Here is a 22,496-nt window from a genome sequence, read left to right on the forward strand (position 1 = left end):
ACTTGGGTTACATCTATTTTAAAAAGCTGAATTTAGGCAGTAAAATAATAGAAACTATTAAAATGAGGCTGTTAGAGACTTTAACTATTTTAATCAACATTTAGTTTTAAATCAACATTTAGTTTCTTCATTTTGATTTCCTAAAGACATCAGAATTTGTTCTCAATATAATGCAGGTATTCTAGGGTAATAGAACACATTTGAACTATAAATCTATGCAAGTTGTAAGACCATCATTTCCAGTATTAATGTAGGATTGTAATATACAATTGGAAATCTTATGAGTTTTTCTCCAAATTTTCAAAATTTAGACTGTACTTCTTTTAGTTCAGTTTCTCCTTAGCAAAATAAATTTAGTTTGGCATTTGATATTCCATTTACCAAGGCTTAACTTTATTTGCTTTTGAATGTTTCTAGTAGAATGCAGAAAGATTTTGATAATTATCTGCTGATGAGATTAACCAAAGATTTCTAGACAGTTCCTTTATGGGTTCATGCATTTGAGTATTAAAAGTATAATTGAACGTAGTTAGCACAATATGGACAGATATTGTGTATTTGAAATTTTTATGCTATTAATTATTAGGTCCTTAAACTAACTATTATAAGTTTGCCTTGAAATACAAAGAAATTTTAGAATTCAGAACTAGTATTTATTGAATAAGGCTTAGGTATATGTATATACTAATGTACTTCTCATAAATCTAGAATGTTGTTGCCGTCATTCCTTTATTAGACCTAAGGTAACAGGATTAGACTGGGTAGGTAACATTACTGTGCTCAAGATCATCCAGTTACTAGGCTGAAAACTATATAAGTATTCAGGGATACTTAAAAAAATCAGTTTCTATTCTAAAAATTTTTAGGTCCTGGGATTCAACTTTTTTCCCACTTTTACAATTAATAGTTCTGGAAGTAAAAATCAAGTAGCAACTAAATTAGTCCTGACTGTTTTTATACTATATTATTAGTTAATAATGACTTGAATAGCATAGTGCTTAAGAGCAGAGACTGTAAAGTCAAATTGCTTGTGTTTGAATCCTGGCTTTGCCCCTTACTGGCTATGTGAACTAACCTGTTGTGCCTTCATCACCTATCCCTCAAAGGATAGTTATGAGAATTAAAGCATATGTGTGTGTATAAAAAACTTTTTACAGAATAAGCACTGATAAGTATTATCACTCAAAACCTCTGCTTTAAAATCTGATGACCTCTACAAGTATGTTGAATAGTCTGTATTGCTCTTAGCCCTTGAATTCAGCCAGCATTTTTACCAGACATAAAAATGATGTGATTGTAAAATGCTAGGAATATATTCAGAAGAATGTTTACAGGTATTTTGTGAATGCCTATCTTGAATCATAAGGTATACTATTAAAACTAAGTCTTAAGCATTAATGACTATTATACAAACATATAGTTAATCTAGTATGGTGGATCCATGATTACTTTTTGGTCTTATTACTATGCAACATCAAGATACAAATCATTGTCCATTTAATCTACAAATTGTGAGATACCACTAAAAAGTGATGTCTCAGCTCTGATTAATGTGAAATGTCAGCATACAGAAGTTTTTGAATGTTTGTAAAGCTTTATTGATTTCTCAGAAGCACTGGTGAACTTAAATTTAATGACTCTGGACATATAGTCATTTAATTCATAAGCATTTTCTTTTACATTCTTATTGTTCTAGTTTTACCACTGTATTCAGATCAACGGTTTAAAGTGATAGAACATCTTTTGAGAGTAATGGTGAATTCCCCCCCCATAAACATCAATTTATAGATTGTTATTCTAATTTTTTATAATCCAAGATGTATCTTTGTGAATGTTCATGTGCACTTGAAGAAGTGTGTTCTGCTATTAGGTGCAGTGTTCTGTAAATGTAAATTAGATCCAGTTGACTGATGGTGTTTAGTTCTATATTCTTGATTTTCTGTATTTATACTAGTTCTCTTACAAAGAGAAGAATGTTAAAATCTAATTGTACATTAGTTTGCTTTTCCTTTTGTTTCATGTATTTTGACTGTTAAGTGCATGCAAATTTAGGATTCTTTTATGTCTTTTTGGTAACTTGAACCTTTTATTCAGAAATTGATATTTGTATAGTTAGTCCAAGTTTTAGTATTTAAATGGTGTCTCTTTTCCATCCTTTTAACTTACATCATTTGAACTGAGTTTCTTAGAGACAGCATGTAATTGGGTTATGTTTCCCCAAATGTCTTTCCATTGATGTGTGTTTTGCTGCTGTCTTTTAGGCTATTTGAAGATTTTTAAGTATTCCATTTATATATCTAAGAATGAACATTTTTTTCTTTCAACTATTATATTCTCACCTGTTGCCAGTTTCTCATATAAATACTGTAAATGCTCTCGTTTAGGTAGTTCTGCTTCTGGAGTTGAGGGAATTTCAAAATCAGAGGAACTCTGTGAATCTGAATGTGTGCTAAAATTTAGCGACCTGTTTTTCTCAGGTATGTGTTTCCCACAACTCAGAGTAGTTGGTTCTCCAATGTTAGGAACTGTAGTTATTTCTGAATCTCTGCTTTTTAAATCAGAGTAAGTGTCCTTTGGGCTAAGTACGTTTTGTTCCATCTGGGAGGTAGGAATATTCTCTTTGGTTTTTGGTCTGTAGGCACCTTTGTTCAAAGAGGTAATATCCCCACCATTTTTCTCTTGGGAAGATAACAAAACAGTATCAGATTGGCTATCCCAGCCTTGACTTCCTTGTTCTGTTATGTGTGTTGACTGAGAAGAATTCTGGGAGGAGATGTGTGTTGATTCTTCATCAGAGTCACTGAAAAGCTTGGGTGACTGAGATCCTCCTGTCTCTGTGGAGGAAGGGAAGTTTTCCAAACCCTCGTCTGTGGTGTCATCTTTTCTTTTAAAGAATACTTCCCACTGTGGTACATCCACATCAGCCTTTTGCTGGGGAAGCGTTACAGGGCCCAGATCTTCTTGCACTGGAGATGGGATTTCTAATTCTTCCTCACTTTCACTATTGGATTCTTCACAATCTATAAAATTGGTCAAAAGAGAGTTTTGTGTACTCTCTGTTTTGAAACATCCTGTGCTTTGTCTCAGTTTTTCAGGCTGGTTTTGTGATATTGTAGTCATCGAAAATACCTCAGGGTGAAGAATTAGCTGGTATGGAACCTTGTGCCTTAATGGTACTGGCAGAGGGTCATCAAAGAGTTCATCCTCCTCCTCTATAGAAGAAGATTTAAAAAAAAAAGGTTTATAAGAAACAAGGTAAATGGAGTCAATTTCTATTTTCAATAAAGATTTAATTTGTAGCATTTACCCAGGGTTTAAATTCTTGAAACAGCAAAAAATGGAGAGGCTCCTTTTTTTTCCAAAGATAAAATCAAAAGGCCTCTTATTGGGATATGCTGAACAGTCTAGCATCCTTCTTGGATTTTTGTAATGCCACACCATTAGTAGAGAATATAAGTCAAGTGGTTCTTAAATCTGATAATTAGGATGATAGGGAGAACTGTTAAAAAAAAAAAATGTTTCTAGATCTCATTCCAGAGATTGTCTGGTGAAGGTTGGGCCAAATAAAATATTGCAGCTGGTTCTGCTCATCAACCAAGTTTATAAACCCTGTCTGCTCTGCAAACAATAGGTGCCTAGTGGATTGGCTGCTTTAATAAAGAGTTGATCCCTCCCCTCCGCCTCTATTTATCGTTTGTACACAACACCGTGACAGATACTGGGGGAACACATACAGGTTAAATCAACTTTAACCAAAATATCAGATAAGTCCTAATAAGTGTCAAGAACTAAGTCAACATTTATTTTGCTGATTATTAAGCATGCCAAATAATCATATAGTAAGCCTGATCTATAAGATTAGGCAATCATTCTTACATGGGAAATGAAGTTCTCATAAATGAATAAAATTTCAATAAAACCAGTATTTTCCCACATTCTAAAGGCTTGGAGGCAGAAAATTAAATGTGGCAACTTTTGTTCTAATTAAGGTTTTAACTTATAATATCCTACTTCTTAAAGATAATTGAACCAGCTTAAATGATAAAGGTGAAGCTAAACACTATTTTTAATAGACGATTATCCAGCTCCCCTTTTGCCAATAAGGAGACATGTTCAGAGAAAAGGCATGTTGATTCATAAGCCAAACTCCTAAATTGCCCAGTTTGGCCTTGAATTTTGGATCCTCCTGCCTCCGCCACCCAAGTTGCTGGGATTACAGGCATATGCTGCCATGCCCACCCCGAAGCTAATTTTCAGAGTCTATTGTTTCATTTAGGATTTATAATTGAGTTTAGCCTTCATTCTTAAAGGACTTGAGAGAACTAATGTCTAGCTAGTATATTTGGAATCATCCTAGTCTCCAGAATATAGCTTTATTTTAAGTCATGAGCTATATATTTTAGTTCTGCAGTGAGTCATCTTTTTACGAAGTCTAAGTTAGACAACTCCATGTCCTAGATCTGCAACTGTACCAGTATCCTGTTTACACTGCATAATCCTCTGTCACAACATTTTCATGTCACCTTACCTGTGTGCATCTAAGAAGCAAAGTTTCTATACTCTTGAGTTTAACACTGTGTACTATTCTGTAACCATGTGAAATTTTAAATTATGAAATTAGGCATAACACTGAGAAAAATATCACAATATTCAAGTATTAATTCTTAGAATTTACAAATACTGATAATAAAACACCTAAACTACATGAAAAAAAGGACAGATATCATAAATGTTTGTAAAAATTGATAACCATACTAGAAAGCAATTTGGTAATATGTATTAAGTACCTAAATTTCTATAATTTAACCCAATGAGTTATTTATCACAATTATAAAACAACCTAAATTATGACTTAATATTCATAACTCAAAGATTATAATGAAAAGTATGCAACCATTAAACTATTTTTGAAGAGTAACATTATCTAATAAAATGTTTGAAGTAAAAAATAGGTATATACACATATGTGTATATTTATAAAAGTGATATAAGCTGCTTTTCAGCCTGTATGTATCTATGCAGTTGTTACACTACTGAATTCTTTCATCATTTCCCTGTGCCCCACTGTCCTAAGTCTTACCCTAAGGAATTCAGTCCACTGAATTCCAAGAGTCTCGTGCAACAGAACTTCAGTACATTGCTCTAGCACTACAAACACTACTGTTCTCATGGACTAAAGCCCCCAGTGTTTTTAAAATGTTTTTGACATCATTCCACTGAGTTTTATGAATATGTAAGTTAATAAGGGGAAAGGAAATACATTAAAATACTAATCAAAATATATATATTACATAGCCATTTATTTTCCAAATTATCTACAGTGAGTATATATTTTTATAAAAGTGGTCTGTGAAGATAATAATAAGGTAAGCTATTAAAACATTTAGAGCACAAAGAGGTTTTTAAAAGAGGCTAAGAATGACTTCTGAGCTTGCCCCTCAGATTCTGATAAAAGCACAAATCTTAAAGCAGCTGATTTAAGACTACATGTATATTGGTGCTGATCGCTTAACAGAAAAAAACTAAAGGATCTAAAAATCTAGTCATTACCAGATTTTAAAACACTCAGATTAGGATAACTACGAAGTCAGTGATGTACATGGGTTAAATTAAATATTAAGACACTATAAAATACATCTAAAATTCAGATTAATACCCATACAAATATGAGAAAATCTATGAGTAACAATAAGCCAGAATAATCTAGAAGGAACAAAATCAAAGCTAACAGAGGGGATGTGGGGGAATCAAGAATAAATAAAATGGAAGCAAGCAATAAACATGAACCAGCAACCAGATCCAAAAAGACAATCATTGAATTTAAGTATGGATTGAGTAAATGCAGAAAGGGTATGAGGTTTTTTTTTTTTTTTTTTTTTTTTAAGAATTTCAGCTTCCAGTGTACCAGTTAATCTGCAGATAGAGCCTCTAAGGAAGTGATTACGGGTAAATGAGGATAGGGCCCTGATCTGGCAGGATTAGTATCCTTTAAGAAACACCAGATATCTCCAATTCTCAAGTGCTCTCCCTGCACCTTGTGGGCACAAAAGAGGATGGCTAACTACAAGCCAAGAGAAAGGGCCTCAGAATGAAATGTACCTTGCCAGCCCCTTGATTTTGGATTTCTAATCTCCAGTATGGTGAGAAATAAGTCTGTTTAAATTACCCAATCTGTTTTTTTTTTTTTTTTTTTTTTTTGGTTATGGCAGCTCAAACAAAACAGATACCATGTGGCTAGCACAATACCAGCCATGTACTAGGTGTTCAAGAAGCATTATATATTCACTATATGGTATAGTAACTGACTCTCCACCAAAGGAAACCAGAATCCTAACCATAAAATATGGCTGGGTGTAAATCAGGAGAGCTTCACTCAGACTGTAAAGTTCTGATTTCTATATGGGAGCTTATCTCTAAAAACTGAAAGTAGTGATTAAAGAAAGTATAGAGAAAATTCATTGATTTTTCTCCACCACCTGATAAGAAATTACAATAATAATGGCTTCATTTTCAGACTGTATACTGAAGAGAAACATGCAGGGGTAACAACACAGCCTCTCTTTGGGGCCTCTACTAGTCACAGAGCATGTTCCCAGAAAGCTGAGAACACCTTGCAATGTGCAACAGGTTTTCACCACTTACTACATACCTGGGAAGGACATTGGACTCCTGACTTCCTGAAGATAGTAAAGCAAAGCTCTTCCTGGAGACCATGTCTATCAGCCCAAAGCCACTTTACCAGACCAGAACATCCTGAAAAACGTCTCTGCAGGAAACCCACACCACTGGACCTAGGACCATTATTCTTACCTGAGTCTACATGAATTGTTCTAGCTCTCTTCAGTTTTCCAAGTGGTTTATACTTTGGCTCAGTACTTTGGGAAGATCTGCATAAAGGCTGTAAGCTAAAAAGAATCAAAATATTTGACTTTTCCTTTTGGAAAAACTGCTAGAAAGTTCGCATGATTTATAGAGACTACAAAAACTATGGGGGAACTCGTACAACTTCTTTTAAGAACTGAAAGTAGTGTTTATTAAAAATCACTTTAATAAAATAAACTGGTAAACAGGTACTTAAATATAACCCCAAGATAATCTACTTGTTAGGATTAAGGGAAACAAAACTTAGATCTTCACTCTTGTAATACAGAAAAGTAGGTCCCTATCCTAAAACACTATTAAGTAATACAATGCTTCATGGTATTCAGGGAATATAGGATAGCTAGCTGCTTCCCTCTCCCTGTTTAATGGGATTTACTTATATCTTGCAATAATCTTGCAAATCTCACATATTTATCTCTTCATTCTGGAGCTACAGGCTGAAAGTGTGAAGACAAAAGGAGAAAGCATCTACCCTTCATTGAAGGCAGCATTGCTAACTGCTTTGAAGATTGCCAGAAGCCTTGAGGATTTTATATAACTTACCACTTGGAGGAGAGCACCATGAAGCTCCCAACCTGAAATTTATGTTCAGCTACACCCACCTGCCATTGTCACTCTTCTTCTTTTGTTCAGAGTCTATTCTGTTCCATTCCCTCCAGAACCTTAGCTCTGTTACCACTTCTTAAAATCATTTTAACTACTCTCCTTTGGTAACTTTCAGGTGAGCGTGCTACCGCTTGAGCCACATTCCCAGCCCCAGAAGAAAGGCTTCCCTGAGTAAGGAGGTTCTCCCCGTGCCTGCCTGTAACAGAACTACCTCATGAAATGCAAGATGAGGGAAGAGGAATTTACCAAGCACCCAAACTGATTCTTAAGTGTATTCAAGATTAATTACAAAAGGCATTTTTACATCTCAGCTCTTTTAATATCAAGACTCTAATTCTTGTCTGTACCCTTCCCTGAACTATCAAAAAAAAATTTTTTTTTTTGGTATTAAGGATTGAACCTAGTATCACAGTCCCTGTGGCTCTGGGAAACAACCACTGAGCCACATTCCCAGCCCTTTTTATTTTGAGACAGTGTCTAATTTGGTTAGGGCCTTGCTAATTGCTAGGACTGGCCCCAAACTTGTGATCCTCCTGCCTCAGTTTCCTGAGTTGCAGGGATTACAGGGGTATACCACCATGCCTGGCATTATCAAACTGTTTGAAGAATAGTCTTCCTCACTTTTACACATTTCTCAAAAACAAAAAAATACAATCTGGCTTCCAACTCATAAGTCTACTAAAATTGCTTTCATTAGGCACATACAAATGACCTAATTACCAAGGCAACAGGAGACCTCCCTATATTATTTGACTAATCAAAAATTTGCCACTGATAAACTATACTTTGTCTTTCCTGGTCCTCCCACTGTCTAGGCCACTCTGTCTCCTTCTCATTCCTTCCTTAATGTGCTGCTCAGAATTTTGACCTCCTTATTTTACCCTCTTCATTCTCTCTTGGTGATTTCCTTTGTCCTTATGGTTTCAGTTATCACCTGCACTGTACCTCCTAAATCTGTGCTTCCAATCCACACCTCTCTCCAGAGCTTGGTCCTAAACCCTATTTCCCATGAACGCTTGCAAGCCTGGTTCTGTATGTATACTTATCAGAATATTGTATATACTCAGTCTCTGGGGTAGATTCCCTGGCACCAGGCCAGATACCTTCATGATTCACAGAAATTTGTATGTATATGGGTATGCTCCTGTTCAGACCCAGCCTTCTCCCAATACTCCAGAATTCCATAAGTATTGGTGTATCTTAGTCAACTTGGATCCATCCCAAGTGCAGTGCCTAAGCTAGAACTGGCACTAGAGAAACATTTAATGAATAGGCCAGGTATGGTGGCACACATCTGTAATCCAGAAATTCTTCGGAGTGCAGGTTTGAGGCCAATCTGGGCAACTTAGAATGACCCTATGTCAAAATAAAAAGGGATGGAGGTAGAACACCCCTGGATTCTAATCTCCAGTACTGTCAAAAGAAAAAATAAAGAAATATTTAATGAATGAATAGATGGAACTTAAAGAAGAGGTTAAAAAAATAGTGACAGTAAAAGATAATCATACTGTTTCACCTCTCCTTTGGTTTTGCTTGTCCATTCACTAGATATCTTCACTGATCACCTGCTTGGAACTATGCTAAGTGTTTTTCATATATTATCTCTAAATTTCTGAGAAACTCAACAAATAAGCATGAATGGATACTCCTACTTTGCTTATTAGAAATAACTAATTTAGAGAAATTATCTGAGATCACACTGCAAGTAAATGGTAGAGCCAGGATTCCACCCAGGACAAATTCATAATTCTACCTATACATTCTGACACATTGAATGAAAGGAAAAAAGGGAAATGAATAGAGTTTGAAAATATTAACAGCAGAATCAGGTTCCAGATTTGCAAACTTTCAGGCAAAATTCCTTTGTCTCCTAGTCAAAAGCCATCAAGGGACTAATAAATGCCACAAGTAGTAACTACTCACATTTCTATAACTTTATCCTTAGTTGTACCCAATGGGATGACATTTGGATATGCGTTCACAGGACAAATGTAGCTCAAGAAGTCTTTAATCTAGAAGAAGGAAAATAAAATGGATCAATTATTTCCATGATGACAACACAAAAATTTCCCTTTTGCAAATGGAATGACTAGGGCACAGAATAATTATTAGCATCTAACTTTCCAAATAAAGCATCAAGTTAAGAGATAAGAGCTCAGATGTTGCCAATAACTCTATATTAAAATAAAAGGCTACTTTGACTTAGAAAGGTAGGGAGATCTAGTCCTCAGGCATTGTATAAGGAGAAAAAGTAAGGTCAAACCTATAACCAGAAGTGATCCACTACTTCTGAGACACCTAACAAAGGACTATCCTTTCTTGTTCAAGTTGACAGCCTGTCTAAATAAAATACACTACAACCATCATTTCTCAGTATTTGTAGGGAATTATATTCTAAAAAATTACGAACACTGAATTAGAGGATACTGAACCACTGCTTCTAGGGAGGAAAATGGTACATAATTAGATTCCTGAAAGCCCCTATTGATATCTTCATCAACCAATCTACATATACTCTTGTTTTATATGTATTTGTTTAAAGACAATTTGTTTAACACTGCTGATTTATTAACATTGAACTCACAGCAAACAGCACTGTAACTCAGACCTAAAAATTTGTGTGTGTGTGTGTGTGTGTGTGTGTTTTGTACTAAGAATTGAACCCAGGGGTGCTTAATCACATCCTTAGCCCTTTTTATTTTGAGACAAGGTCTCACTAAGTTGCTTAGGGCCTCACTAAGTTGCTGAGGCTGGCTTTGAGCTTGCAATCCTCCTGCCTCAGCCTCCCCAGCCGCTGGGATTACAGATGTGCACCATCATGCTTGATTCTTAATACATATTTTTACCATAAGGCACATCACAGCCTTCTTGTGCTCAGGAATCTAGACAGTACTTCAGCACTACACTAGAATGTCATTTTAAATTGCAAAATTACTGAGAAAAAGCACAAAAATACAAAAAAAAGTGGCATTCAACAGACCACAAAAAGGACACTTATTTATAGTATGAAAGCTACAGTATGAGAGCTGCCTTGTTCAACTAGATCATGAAAAGTGCATGTTAAGTGACTCACATTTCTCATCACTGTCCAAGTGACTGACTCCTGAGGGGCTGCAAGTATTGATATTGGGGTTATAAATAAGTAACGGTGAGTGAGCAAACTCAGAAATATGGAGTTCATGAATAATGAGAACCAACTGTTACTAGAAAAAAAATGAAACAAGATGATATTTAAACAGAGATGCCTCTGGAAGTCAAGAGTACTGTTATCAATGATGAAGGCTGAAGTACTATCAGGAGAAAAGTTATGAGTTTATGGGATCCCCTTACCTCACTATAGGAGGAATGAAAAGAAAAGCAAGCTCTGTATGAACTCTCCCCAGTCCTAAAGGGAAATGAAAGCAAAAATTTAAAAAGTCATTTAGCAAAACTAAGCTAAAAGTCCTGACTCTAATCTTTAGGTTATTCAAGTATGAAATCACCCCACAATCGGGAATTTCTTCTTGGAACAGGAGTAGACTTTCCAGAACTGGAAATCTGCTGTAGATATTCTAAATAGCCAAAGGGAAGGAAATGGTTTGAAGATATCATTATGGAAACTCTTTACTCTGCCAAGGAGCTTCTATTTTCCACATCAATGTACAATTCATACCCAACCACTCTGATTCCTGCAGGCTCCAGCCATCTTCTCTCCTCCCTCACTAGAACAGCCTTCTAGATTTAATTTTTTCATAATAGGTTTGGAATAGTATCTCTTCAGTTTATATAATGTTTAAAGAAAGGAATCCCCACCATTACAGTAGATCCTCTTCTTGGGCTTAGGCTAGACTGTTTTGAAACTAAATTAAAATATTTTATCTCAAAGTTTCTCTCAGAAGACCAATGGCATGAGTTTCTTACCTCACTATCACATTTGTTTTTCTAGTTCTTTCTCCAAACCACATGGTAGAAGGCTTAATGCTGACTATGTGGAGTGGAATTCCAGTTTTGGAAGTAATTCCACAGGGTAATTTGTTCCACTGAAAATATTCCTCTGCCTAAAAAAGATTAAAAAATATATAGATACAGTTATATATTTTCAACAAAACTGTTTGCAGGTAAGATCTCAAAAACAAAAGTAAATAAGTTTTTTAGACATGAACAAAAAGTGTAAATATGAGCAAACAATCAGATAATTCCAAATTGAGAAACTTTCTGCAGAACAACTGGCTTCGACTCTTCAAAACAATCAATATGAGGAAACAGAACTAAAGGCTGGAGACATGATCTATACATCTAAAGACTCTTGAAGTTGACTGAATGCAATGCATGATCTTTAATTAAATCCTGGATTTAATTAATTGCTCCCATCTTCATAGGCTAAAGCATACTATTGGGACAATTAGGAAATTGGAATATGGACTATAAACTAGCCAATAGTATTATAGCAACATTAAATTTCCTGAGTGGGTGAATCATGTTGTGTTTATATAAGAGAATGTTCTTGTTCTTAACTCCTTCATGCTGAAGGAGTTCAGGTGAAATGACAGGAAATCTGCAACTTACTCTCCAGAGGTTTGGGCTGTGGGTGGTTACACATGGAGAGAGAGAGAGAGAGAGAGAATATGTGGCAGTGTCAACAAAATGATGAGTCCAGATGAATAAATACAGTAGGATTTGTACTAGGCTTACAACTTTACTGTTTTTAAAAACTTCAAAATAAAACTGGAGGAAAAAATATAAAAAGGTGCTTTTACAAATTTGAAAAATAATAAAATGTTTGTTCCAAAGACATTATGTTTGGATTCACTCCATCCCACTCAAATTTCTTCACAGAAATTACTATTTCTTTTTTTTTTTTTTTTAAATTACTATTTCTTGTAAGGATCTAGATGAGACTGCAACAGGACTCCTCAAGCTCTGGATCTACTAGTCAGTATTGTAAAAACTATGTGGCCTAAGGAATATCTTAAGCCACTAGAAATAGTGTCCCAAGAAAAGTCAGCTTTGTGGGAAATGACAGCAATAGCAATTACAAATTAAGCTACTTTGTGAAATGTGAGAAAAATCAGAGCAAAAAGAAATTTGATAATTTTAAAATTTAAAATTTTTATCTATCCACAAATTCATTGGATGTGTGCATGCATTTGTACATACACATATATCTATACATACACACACACCAAAAATGATTAAATACATTCATGAATGCAAGTTATAATATGCAGCTTACAAACCATCAAATGTAATTTCTTACCTCTAGCTCTTACAGTGGCCTCCCCCCAAAAAACATTCCATATTGTCAATAAGAGTTACTTTTTTGGTTTAAAGTTATACTTTATTGTAAGGGCCAAGCAAGTAGACTTAAAGTTTTGACTTATGTATATGGGACCAATATCACCAAATAGTAATCTGAACATATAAATGCATTGCCTACTTACCAAAAAAAAAAAAAAAAAAAAAAAAAAAAAAAAAAAAAAACCTCAGCATTTGCATGCTAAGATTATTAAAATTTTAGAAGGAAATTATGATCACTCATATCACTGCATTTGAAGGTAACTAGCCTTAATAATTAAAATGAATATATTAAAGGCAAATTCAAAACGTTAAGACCTATCTCTGGTGTTTAATAACAGAAAGGCTCTGTGGTAGCATTAAAAACAGATCAAAGCTGGCCTCGGTGGTGCACTCCTGTAATCTCAGTTACTCATGAGGCTAAGGCAGGAGGATGGCAAAATTTGAGGACAGCCTGGACAACTTGGCAAGACCCTGTCTCAAAATAAAAATACAAAGGGCCAGGGACACAGTTCAGTAGTAGAAGGCCCTTTAGTTTAATCCGTACTACAGGAAAAAAAAAAATTACAGGTGAGTTGCAGAGGCACTGGAAACATTCACTGAAAATTGGGCTGTCAATACATGTCACTTCTTCAAAGTCTGAAGGAAGTTATATCTAGATATTTATCTCAAATGAATGGAAGAAAACTAAAGTTTATGAACATGTGTATGTCATGAGTCTCAAAAATTAAATAGTAGTGGACCATAAATATATTTACTTAAATTATAAGCTAGAGCATATTATTTCATTAGAAACAAATTTACATTCTAGAATGTATAGGAATAGATTTTATTTAAATTTAACTATAAGGATCTGTTCTATTATTATGATATATACGTTAAAGAAATACAGTTATGTATGGCTGCATAACTTTGAGCTAATAACTTAGGATTGTAGTCTCAGCTTTTATGTTTACAAAGTGATGAGTCTCAAATGAAATTTTTGAAGTTCCTTTTTGACCTAACATTCTGGCTTTTATGGATCCTGAAAACAACATGAGAATGGTCATTTACACAGATACCTTTGGATGCCGACATGCGTGGATCTGGGTGCTACGGTCTGTTGTGAGATGATGAAGAATGTCAGGCATGTTTCTAAACATGTCCAGCTTGTCCACATGAATCTATGGAAAATAACAGGCATAAGCAAATTATTTGAAATGTATTCATATGTATTGTGCTTCTATTATACAATCAAGATTTATTCTAAATCCTGGGTTATATATCTATGAACAAAGCAGATAGGGATGATCCAGAATTGTTCAAGGGGAACAAATATTGAGGGGCAAAATATCCAGTTAGTTACATCTAATTGTAACTAGCTATATCTAGATATATGTTCTCAGGTATTTTTTTTTCCACCTGGCTATTTGCTCATTCATTGCTTGTTAATATTCTGCCATGAGGTCAATGGACAAAGGACTCAGCCCATGGATTTCATTTGATCTTGCTAATACCATCCTTCAGTTCTTCCAGAGTCTCTTGATTCATATATATTGTGCATCTACTATACAATCAAGATTTATTCTAAATCCTGGGTTATATTTCTATGAACAAAGCAGATAGGGATGATCCAGAATCTCCTCTTAAAAGACACATACATACAAGGTGCCACAAAGGGGCAGTGGCGGGTAAAGAAACAAGGGTCAGATTTCCCCACCACATATCAATTTTCTGGGTCAAGAGGGAGAGCAGATGCAGAAAAACAAATATCCACATCTTGGTCACCTCTAGCATTTTAAGGTTAACACATGTTAAAGTGTTAAATCAAGGTTCCAGGTTTACTTAAAGCTTATCTTCTGGGTACTTCAGAGAAAATTCCAAGCATTTAAATTGATATTAGGATTCTGACATGGCAAAAAAGAAGCATTTCATTTTGATGTCTGATTAACAAACAGATTAGAATAATATCAAATTGCAGCTGGGTACACTGGCACACACTTTTAATTCCAGCCACCGAGGAGGCTGAGGCAGGAGGATCCCAAGTTTTGAGCTCAGTGGTAAAGCACCCCTGGGTTCAATCCCCATTGCCACACACACACACACACACACAAAAAGAATGTCAAATGATGTGCTAAATTTACTAAGACAGGTATAAAAAGAACATAAACATAACTGCTTTTTTATCCAACGGCCCATTCTGCTCACTACCTGTTTACTAATGACCCATAAGAAGTAAAAATGAAAGATTTTCTGGGCTAAGGAAGAGGGATGAATAGAGATAAATTCTGAGATGATAAAGACTGGTATAGAAACTATACTTCACAAAACTATACTTCAAAAAATAAAAACGAAGGGCTGGAGATGTGGCTCAAGTGGTAGCTGTGGGAGGCCAACCTTATGGGTGAGTGAGTTACACTCCCCAGCTGGGTGCTGAGGCGCTCAGTCACAGAAATGGGTGTGTCTTGCTACAGCCCCATGGGTGAAGCTATGCTCACCTGTTCCTTTGTAATATAACCCCTTGCCCTGTTTAGGATAGAATCTTCCATGGAAGTGCCTTGTGTGTGTCCCGTCCTCTTACTGTGCCCTTGGGTGTGGCCTACCCTGGTGTCAGTCAACCTGCTGACAGTGGACATCATGAAGATAGACTCAGCCCCCTGAAACCTGACCCCTTGCCTCATTTGAATAGCTTCTCCTCAATAAAAGGGGTCAGCGCGTGCTCTGGCTCTCTTTCTGCAGACCCTTAAGGTCAGAGGAGCCGTCACAGCGACCCCAAAGAAAAAGGTATTTGTGTCTCTTGTGTGGTTATTTCGTGCAGCCCAGTTAGCCCACTTTAACTAGAGTGACCCCTGAGCCTTTTATTTACGAGAACAGAAACCCGGCAGTAGCGCGCTTGCCTGGCATGCGTGCGGCCCGTGTTCGATCCTCAGCATCACATACAAACAAAGATGTTGTGTCCGCTGAACACTAAAAAAAAAAAAAAAATTAAAAAATTCTCTCTCTCTCTCTCTCTCTCTTTAAAAAAAAAATAAAAAATAAAAACAGGAAAAGCAGCTATAGATTATCTCTGAAGTCCCTTAGTTGAGAACCTCACCATGTTTTCTTTTCAAATTCCTGACCTAAAAATTTCCCCATCCTCTTCAAAGGAATTAACAGAATTAAAAGGTCTCACTCAGAGGAAACTCTGGGGTCACCACCAAAGCCTCTCCCTGAACCCCTCCTCCTGGCCTCTTCCTGCAAGGTAGTGGCAGGTAAAGAAACAAGGGTCAGATTTCCCCACCACATATCGATTTTCTGGGTCAAGAGGGAGAGCAGATGCAGAAAAACAAATATCCACATCTTGTTCACCTTTAGCATTTTAAGCTTCCACTATTCCACATGCCACTAAAATTATATAACAAATTTGGGACTGACAAGTACTTTTATATTTTACCAAAATAATGCATAAGGGAAAAAACCCACATAGTATATGTAAGCATGTGTGTGTGTGAGTGTGTAAGAAAGTGAGAGAACACAATCTGTCACCACTGTGATTTAATTTAAAAGGCTATTTTTTACATCAAAAACAGGAAGGAAAACCTCAGAACAAAAACATATCCTTTTTAAAATAGAGAACTGGCAACTTTATTCAGATATTTTTGGACAGAATGACATAAGGATGGATGAAGCCAAGAAAATGACTTAGGAAGGAAGACCTTCACTTGAGAAGTAAAGGAGGAATTTAGCTGGGTGCAGTGGTACAGTAGCTTGGAAGACTAAGGCAGGAAGATTGCAAGTTCAAAACCAGCCTCAGCAACTTAGCAAGATCTGTCTCAAAATAAAATATTAAAAGGGCTGGGGATGTGGCTCAGTGGCTAAGTGCTACTGGGTTTAATCCTCAGAACAAAAAAAAAAGTTTTTGAAATTTCAAATGCAGAATAACTAGATCATTTTAACTTTACTAAAGTACATTATATGTAACTTATAGTTCTTGTCACAAGTTTGTTTGGAGATCTATATTAAAAGGTACAAAATCAAACAAAATTTAAATGGCCAACTAGTCCCAGTACATCATTTTGTTCAGTCATGATCAAAAATCTATTTTCTCTTAAGAGACGAGAGCTCAAGACACTCTCTTCAGGTAAGCCCTGAAGGTAGGGAGCTCCTTGCTTGACAGTCATCCACACATATTCTGGGCTCTATTGCTTTGGTTCTAAAAACGCAGCACTGAGCAGCTGGAAAGAACTATCTGGAAGGGATAGGTGAAAACTCCCTCTCAATCTGATACTGATCTATCAATGAGGCTAAGGAACCAATTCTCCAGGACAATGTTCTTCATTCACTGTTGACTACGACCAACAAAAGAAAATATATTTCCATAGCAACTCAGCACACCTATAGAAACATATGCATGTATGTTTGTGACTGAGGACCTAAGTAAATTTTCATAAAATGATCACTTGGCTGCAAGCAATACATTCAGATATCTCCTAGTCCAAATTTATTTCTAATATGAGTTTCAATTATTTCATGACCTACAGTTTGGGAATAATACTTCCTCTATGGCGTATTTTGCTTAAGACCCTTCTATACCATTCAGGTTTCCACCAATTTCCTCCCATGAGGACATCAGTTAACAAAGATGATATATGACTTTAGAGGAGCCACCAATCTCTGCTTTAGCCATGTTTTGATAAGCTACCTGTCACTATTTTCTATTATTTGGGGTGGGGAGGGGAAGGAAAGGTGAATGGGGTGGATAAAAGGGAGCAGGTGAAAAGAGCAAACACAGTACCTGGACTCCCAACTCTTCACTAAGATTGGTGAATAAATATTCATAGCCATAAGCTGCTTTGCAGTTCAGCCACACAACATGGTACGGGCTCCGAGTGATCCAGCTTCGAACCAGCTCTAAAATTCCACTTAAACACTCCCCCTAGACAGGATTTGTAAAGGACATTTAACAGTCATAAGAGCCTCATTTACCCCTTTCATCCCCACACTTGTAGATATCTGAGCCATGGGGGACAATTATGGCTTCATGTGTCATCCTATACATGGCCACGCCCCATGTCATTGCCCCACTTCTCCAAGCAGACTTACGCGACTTGGAATTTGATAAAACCTTGGATCGCAGAAAGTAGTATCTAAATATACACTTTGGATGTCTTTTACTCTGAAAACAGAAAAATAAATGGTGTTAGCTGCCTAATGTTACACAAATCATGTGAACAATTTACACTTTATTTTACAGGGTATTCCATTCCATTTGGAATTTTTTTTTGTTAATCAACTTTGTTGGGAAACTATTTCTATACAATAAAATAGAGAGTTTGTATGAAGGATCCAGTGAATTTTGATAAGCTTATATGACTATTAGCAAAAAAAAAAAAAAAAAATATATATATATATATATAAAACATTCCATTACCCCATTTCAAGGAAGAAAATTTGCTCTAGTATTCTTTTTTTTAGGGAGGGGGGTGTACCATGGATGAACCAAGGGGTGCTTAACCACTGAGACACACCCCCAGCCCTTTTTTGTATATTTTATTTAGAGATAGAATCTCTCTGAGTTACTTAGAGCCTCTTTAAATTGTTGAGGCTGGTTTTGAACTCACTATCCTCCTGCCTCAGCCTCCTGAGTTGCTGGGATTACAGGCATCTGCCATCGTGCCCAGCTAATTTGCTTTACTATTGTAATTATTATAATCAAGTCTTATTTCTAATATAAAGACTTGTGTTTAGTGGGAAGAGAGCAAGAATCCTTTTTAAACTATGTAGCCTTACCTTCAAGAATTGTATAAGGCCCATACATACCTGCCTCCAGAGTGCAGAAGCTCCATTCTGGCAGCTTCTCCTTTTGCCAGTCTAAAGTCTCCTGTGTACAAGACAGTTCCATTATTGCCCTGAAATAAAAACCTGAAAAGCAAATGTATCTCAATGACTCTGAGTTTCAGACCAAGTCTTAATAAACCAAATACATGCTAAATCTATAGAAATGCTTCCTGCCAAATATATCCATTATGATACAGTATTAATGAAATTTCAATAGCTCCAAGTCCACATCTGGCACTTAACTACTACTACCTCTTCCCTGGGAAAGAAAGAAATAATAGAATGTAGATACTAATTGAGCTCATAATAGGTGCAGCCTGTAATATGTCAGCACTCTAAAGTTTATGTCAAGATCATTTATGTTCATAGAGGCAAAAACCCATGTGATAAGACAATGTAAAGTCACTGGAGAAACAGTTACTGAAGACCTCCATTATAAGAAAGACACATGTCAAGTCTGATCTTAACCTCAATTTCTCAAATTCAATTTGGAAACAAAGTAAAATCACTGCCAGAAAAATAATCAGATTTCCTATACATAGAATTTTTTGACTCTAAAAATGTATTTCCATAACACAATACATATTACATAGAGTAAAACGGCAAATAGATGAGTCCCTTACATAACTGATCCTGGGCAGTGACCAGCAGGTAAAAGAGTCACAACAATCTCTTCCTTCTAAAAAAGAAAATGAAGAATAAATAACAACAAAAGTTATCACTGGGACCTAGCTAAATAAAGCAAACAGCTCTCAAGAATATGCCTTTTCTCTCCTTTCTTCACTTTCTAGGTCCTGGAAACAAATAGATCCTCAATTGTTCAACCAGCAGTTAAACACAAGAATTACCATAGGACTTAGCAATTCCACTTCTAGTTATATACTCAAGAGAACTGAAAAATTATGTCCACACAAAAAATTGTAATGCATATTCACAGCATAATTATTCATACTAGCCAAAAAAGTAGAAACAGTCCAAATGTCTATCAACTGATGAATGGATAAACAAAATATGGTCTGTCTATACAATGGAATGTTATTTAGCTACACAAGGAATGAAGTGCTGACATATGCTACGTGTACAACATATGCCGTGTTCATACACGTGGATCCCCTTGAAAACATGTTCAGAACCGGGAGTGGTGCACACCTGTAATTCCAGCAAGTAAGGAGGCTGAAGCAGGAGAATTACAAGTACAAGGCCAGCCTCAGCAACTTAGTGAGGCCCTAAGCAACTTAGTGAGACTCTGTTTCAAAACAAAAAATTTAAAAGAGCAAAAGGGCTGGGGATGTAGCTCAATGTAAAGCATCCCTGGGTTCAATCACCAGGACCAAAAAAATAAAAGACAAAACAAAGAAATAGAAAAGAAAACATTATTTTCAGGGAAGAAGCCAGACACAAAGGACCATGTGCTATATGAGTCCACTGATATGAAATTTCTAGAACAGACCAAGTCCATGGACAGACTGGTTATCAGCACCTGGGGAGGAATAGGAGACAATGGAGAGTGACTACAATGGGTATAGAGTTTCTCTTTTGGGGGATAAAAATATTCTAAAGTTGATTATGATGATGGATACACAGCTCTGTGAGTATATTAAAAGCTACTAAGTTGTATACTTTAAATGAGTAACCTATGTGGCTGGCAGATTTCTCAATAAATCTGTTTTAAAAAAAAAATCAATGTAGCCTCATCCCAATTCACCACACTGCACATCACACTATCTCTTCAGGACAGAGCCTGTTGGGCATGGCTGACTCTCCAACCATAAGTAAGCAGGAGCAGAGATCTGTTCTCACCAGCTTCCTACTCTGTAATGGTGACTCCTTTCATCAAGTCTAACATTCTTCATTCTGAAGGCAAATGGCATCTCCCATTGGCTGTGGCTGGATAATCAATGAACAAAAGCCACATGGCACAACAGGAAACAAAGGATCAGGGCAGCACAGCAATAATCTGCTTACCAACAGCCTGACTACCATTTGCTGCCCAGCTTTGAGAAAGCCTTTTACCAATACACCCGAATGTGACAAAGCCAAACACCAATTATATTCTCTCCAGAACCATTTAGCTAAGTGGGCCCAGGACAGCAGACTTAACTATCTGATCTTCTCCTCCAAATATACATTTGAAAAAGTCATCTCTGTTCTGATCATATTCCCAGGGTTAACATGTCAAATTGACATGTTATGAGCACACTACAGAAATACTAACTAGATTTGCCATAAAATAGGAAAATTCCTCCTAGCCCTATGGATAATTTAAGGGTCTCATTTTGTTTTTTAAAAAGTAGGCCCATAGTTTTGTTTACTATTAAAACTATACACTCACAAAGTATTACTTCTGAATTTAAAGATGAAAGATAAGTTTGATTCACCTGGGCAGTGATATCTTTTTAAAAATGCAAAAAATGATTCAGGAAAAAATTTGCAACATACATAAATTTGCCTCAAAAGAATTAATCACCATTTTAGATCCTGAAAATTATAATAAATTAATAAACTTAGCAAGGTATAAGGTAGATTATCAATAACTGTTGTCCTTATTGTTAGTACACAATACTAAAAAGGAGCAATTTCAACAAAAAAATATCTAATCTTTTCAATGTGAGAAATAAATATGTCACTATCATGAACTGAATATTTGTGTCCCCACAAAATCCATAGGCTGAAAGTCTAACCCGCTAAAGTGATTTTTATAGGAGATTTTGGGAAGGTGATTAGTTCTTGAAGGTGGAGCACCCATGAATGCGATAGTGCTCTTTAAAAGGGAGATTTTTACCCTTTTAGCTGAACCAAAAAGCAGGCCCTCACCAGTCACCAAATCCACTTGAGCCTCTCCAGAACTATGAGAGATAAGTCGCTGTTGTTTAAAACACCCAATCTACAGTATTTTTGTTACAGGAGCCCAAATAGACAAGACAACCACAGATGGTTTGGTTGTTTTCTCTAAAACATAATTAATAAATTTTGATTTATGATTAAACAAACATTCAAAAGCCAAGATAAACAATCATCTTATCACTTAAAAAAACCCCACAGTATTGAATATTTAGTTACCTCGCCTGATGCTTCATCAACTAAAGATATCTGGGTAGGGGTTTCAATTTCAATTGATATCTATTAAAATAAAATAAGAGAACACATATATCAGTTTTCCATGCCTTGGTCATCTCAAATACTGAAAAGGAATTATGTGAATAAGTTCCAGACTCTGTAGTAACAATTTCTAGTTATACTATAATAAATATTTCAATCATTTGAAAAAATTATGAAATACAAATGGTACCCTTATTAAGGTGGGTTTGACTATGTATTAAATGCCTTATAAATGTGTGTATATACATATCCTTCAACATGGCAATTCTACTTCCATTGAATTCATTTTTCCTCCTCCATCCCTTCCCATTTGGAGTCTTTTTAAAAAAATATTTATTTTTTAGTTATAGGTAGATGCAATGTCTGTATTTTTTTTAATGTGGTGAAGATGTGAAATTCACATCTTCATACATGTATTTTGTATAATGATGACCATCTCCTTCCACCATCCTTGCTACTCGGGAGGGAAAAGGAGGGAGAAGGGGAATTATCTTTTATTTCTTACAGTTAACTCATCTAACATGGGATTGTTTGTTCTTGAAACATTTGGTAAAATGCACCCATAAAACCATCTGGGCTTGGGCTTTTATGAAGAAGAGATCTTTGATAATTGTTTGATTTATTCTAGTTGCCCACTTTTCTTCTCTCAACTTGGTACTTTTTATATTATGTTGTTTTTACAATTTCATCTCCAACCTAAGACTATTTACTGTATGCATTTGATTTTCATATGTGTAGAATGACTTTAGCTGTCCCTTTATTTCTGATCCCTCAAATCGTTGCATTACAGTCAGAAAATACAGGCACCAGGAAACCTTAAGACTTCTTTTGTGACGCAG

General features: G+C 35.8%; 1 protein-coding gene across 6 annotated transcripts in view; it reads right to left on the reverse strand.

Annotated features, from left to right (window-relative positions):
- Nucleotides 1-2,289: 2,289 nt before the first annotated feature.
- Nucleotides 2,290-22,496, reverse strand: part of DCLRE1C (DNA cross-link repair 1C) — a gene marked incomplete at its 3' end in the record, with an annotated part of 30,239 nt that continues 10,032 nt past the window's right edge. Inside the window, exons 2-13 of one of the 6 annotated variants that reach the window (XM_081298835.1) lie at nt 21,619-21,678; nt 20,359-20,445; nt 19,182-19,237; nt 18,541-18,642; nt 17,824-17,896; nt 17,516-17,656; nt 13,824-13,925; nt 11,389-11,525; nt 10,819-10,873; nt 9,412-9,500; nt 6,811-6,905; nt 2,290-3,212 (exon numbers count right to left, since the gene is read on the reverse strand). In XM_081298835.1, coding sequence (XP_081154961.1) covers nt 2,290-3,212; nt 6,811-6,905; nt 9,412-9,500; nt 10,819-10,873; nt 11,389-11,525; nt 13,824-13,925; nt 17,516-17,656; nt 17,824-17,896; nt 18,541-18,642; nt 19,182-19,183 — 1,719 coding nt within the window. In that variant the 5' untranslated portion in view covers nt 19,184-19,237; nt 20,359-20,445; nt 21,619-21,678. Of the gene's footprint in view, nt 3,213-6,810; nt 6,906-8,801; nt 8,902-9,411; nt 9,501-10,818; nt 10,874-11,388; nt 11,526-13,823; nt 13,926-17,515; nt 17,657-17,823; nt 17,897-18,540; nt 18,643-19,181; nt 19,238-20,358; nt 20,446-21,618; nt 21,679-22,496 lie in introns of those variants that run through there. The other 5 variants (XM_081298832.1, XM_081298834.1, XM_081298836.1 and 2 more) reach the window with 5 other exon arrangements.

This window comes from Spermophilus citellus, assembly GCF_964194105.1.
Source record: "Spermophilus citellus genome assembly, chromosome: 6".
In the NCBI taxonomy this organism is placed as follows: domain Eukaryota; kingdom Metazoa; phylum Chordata; class Mammalia; order Rodentia; family Sciuridae; genus Spermophilus; species Spermophilus citellus.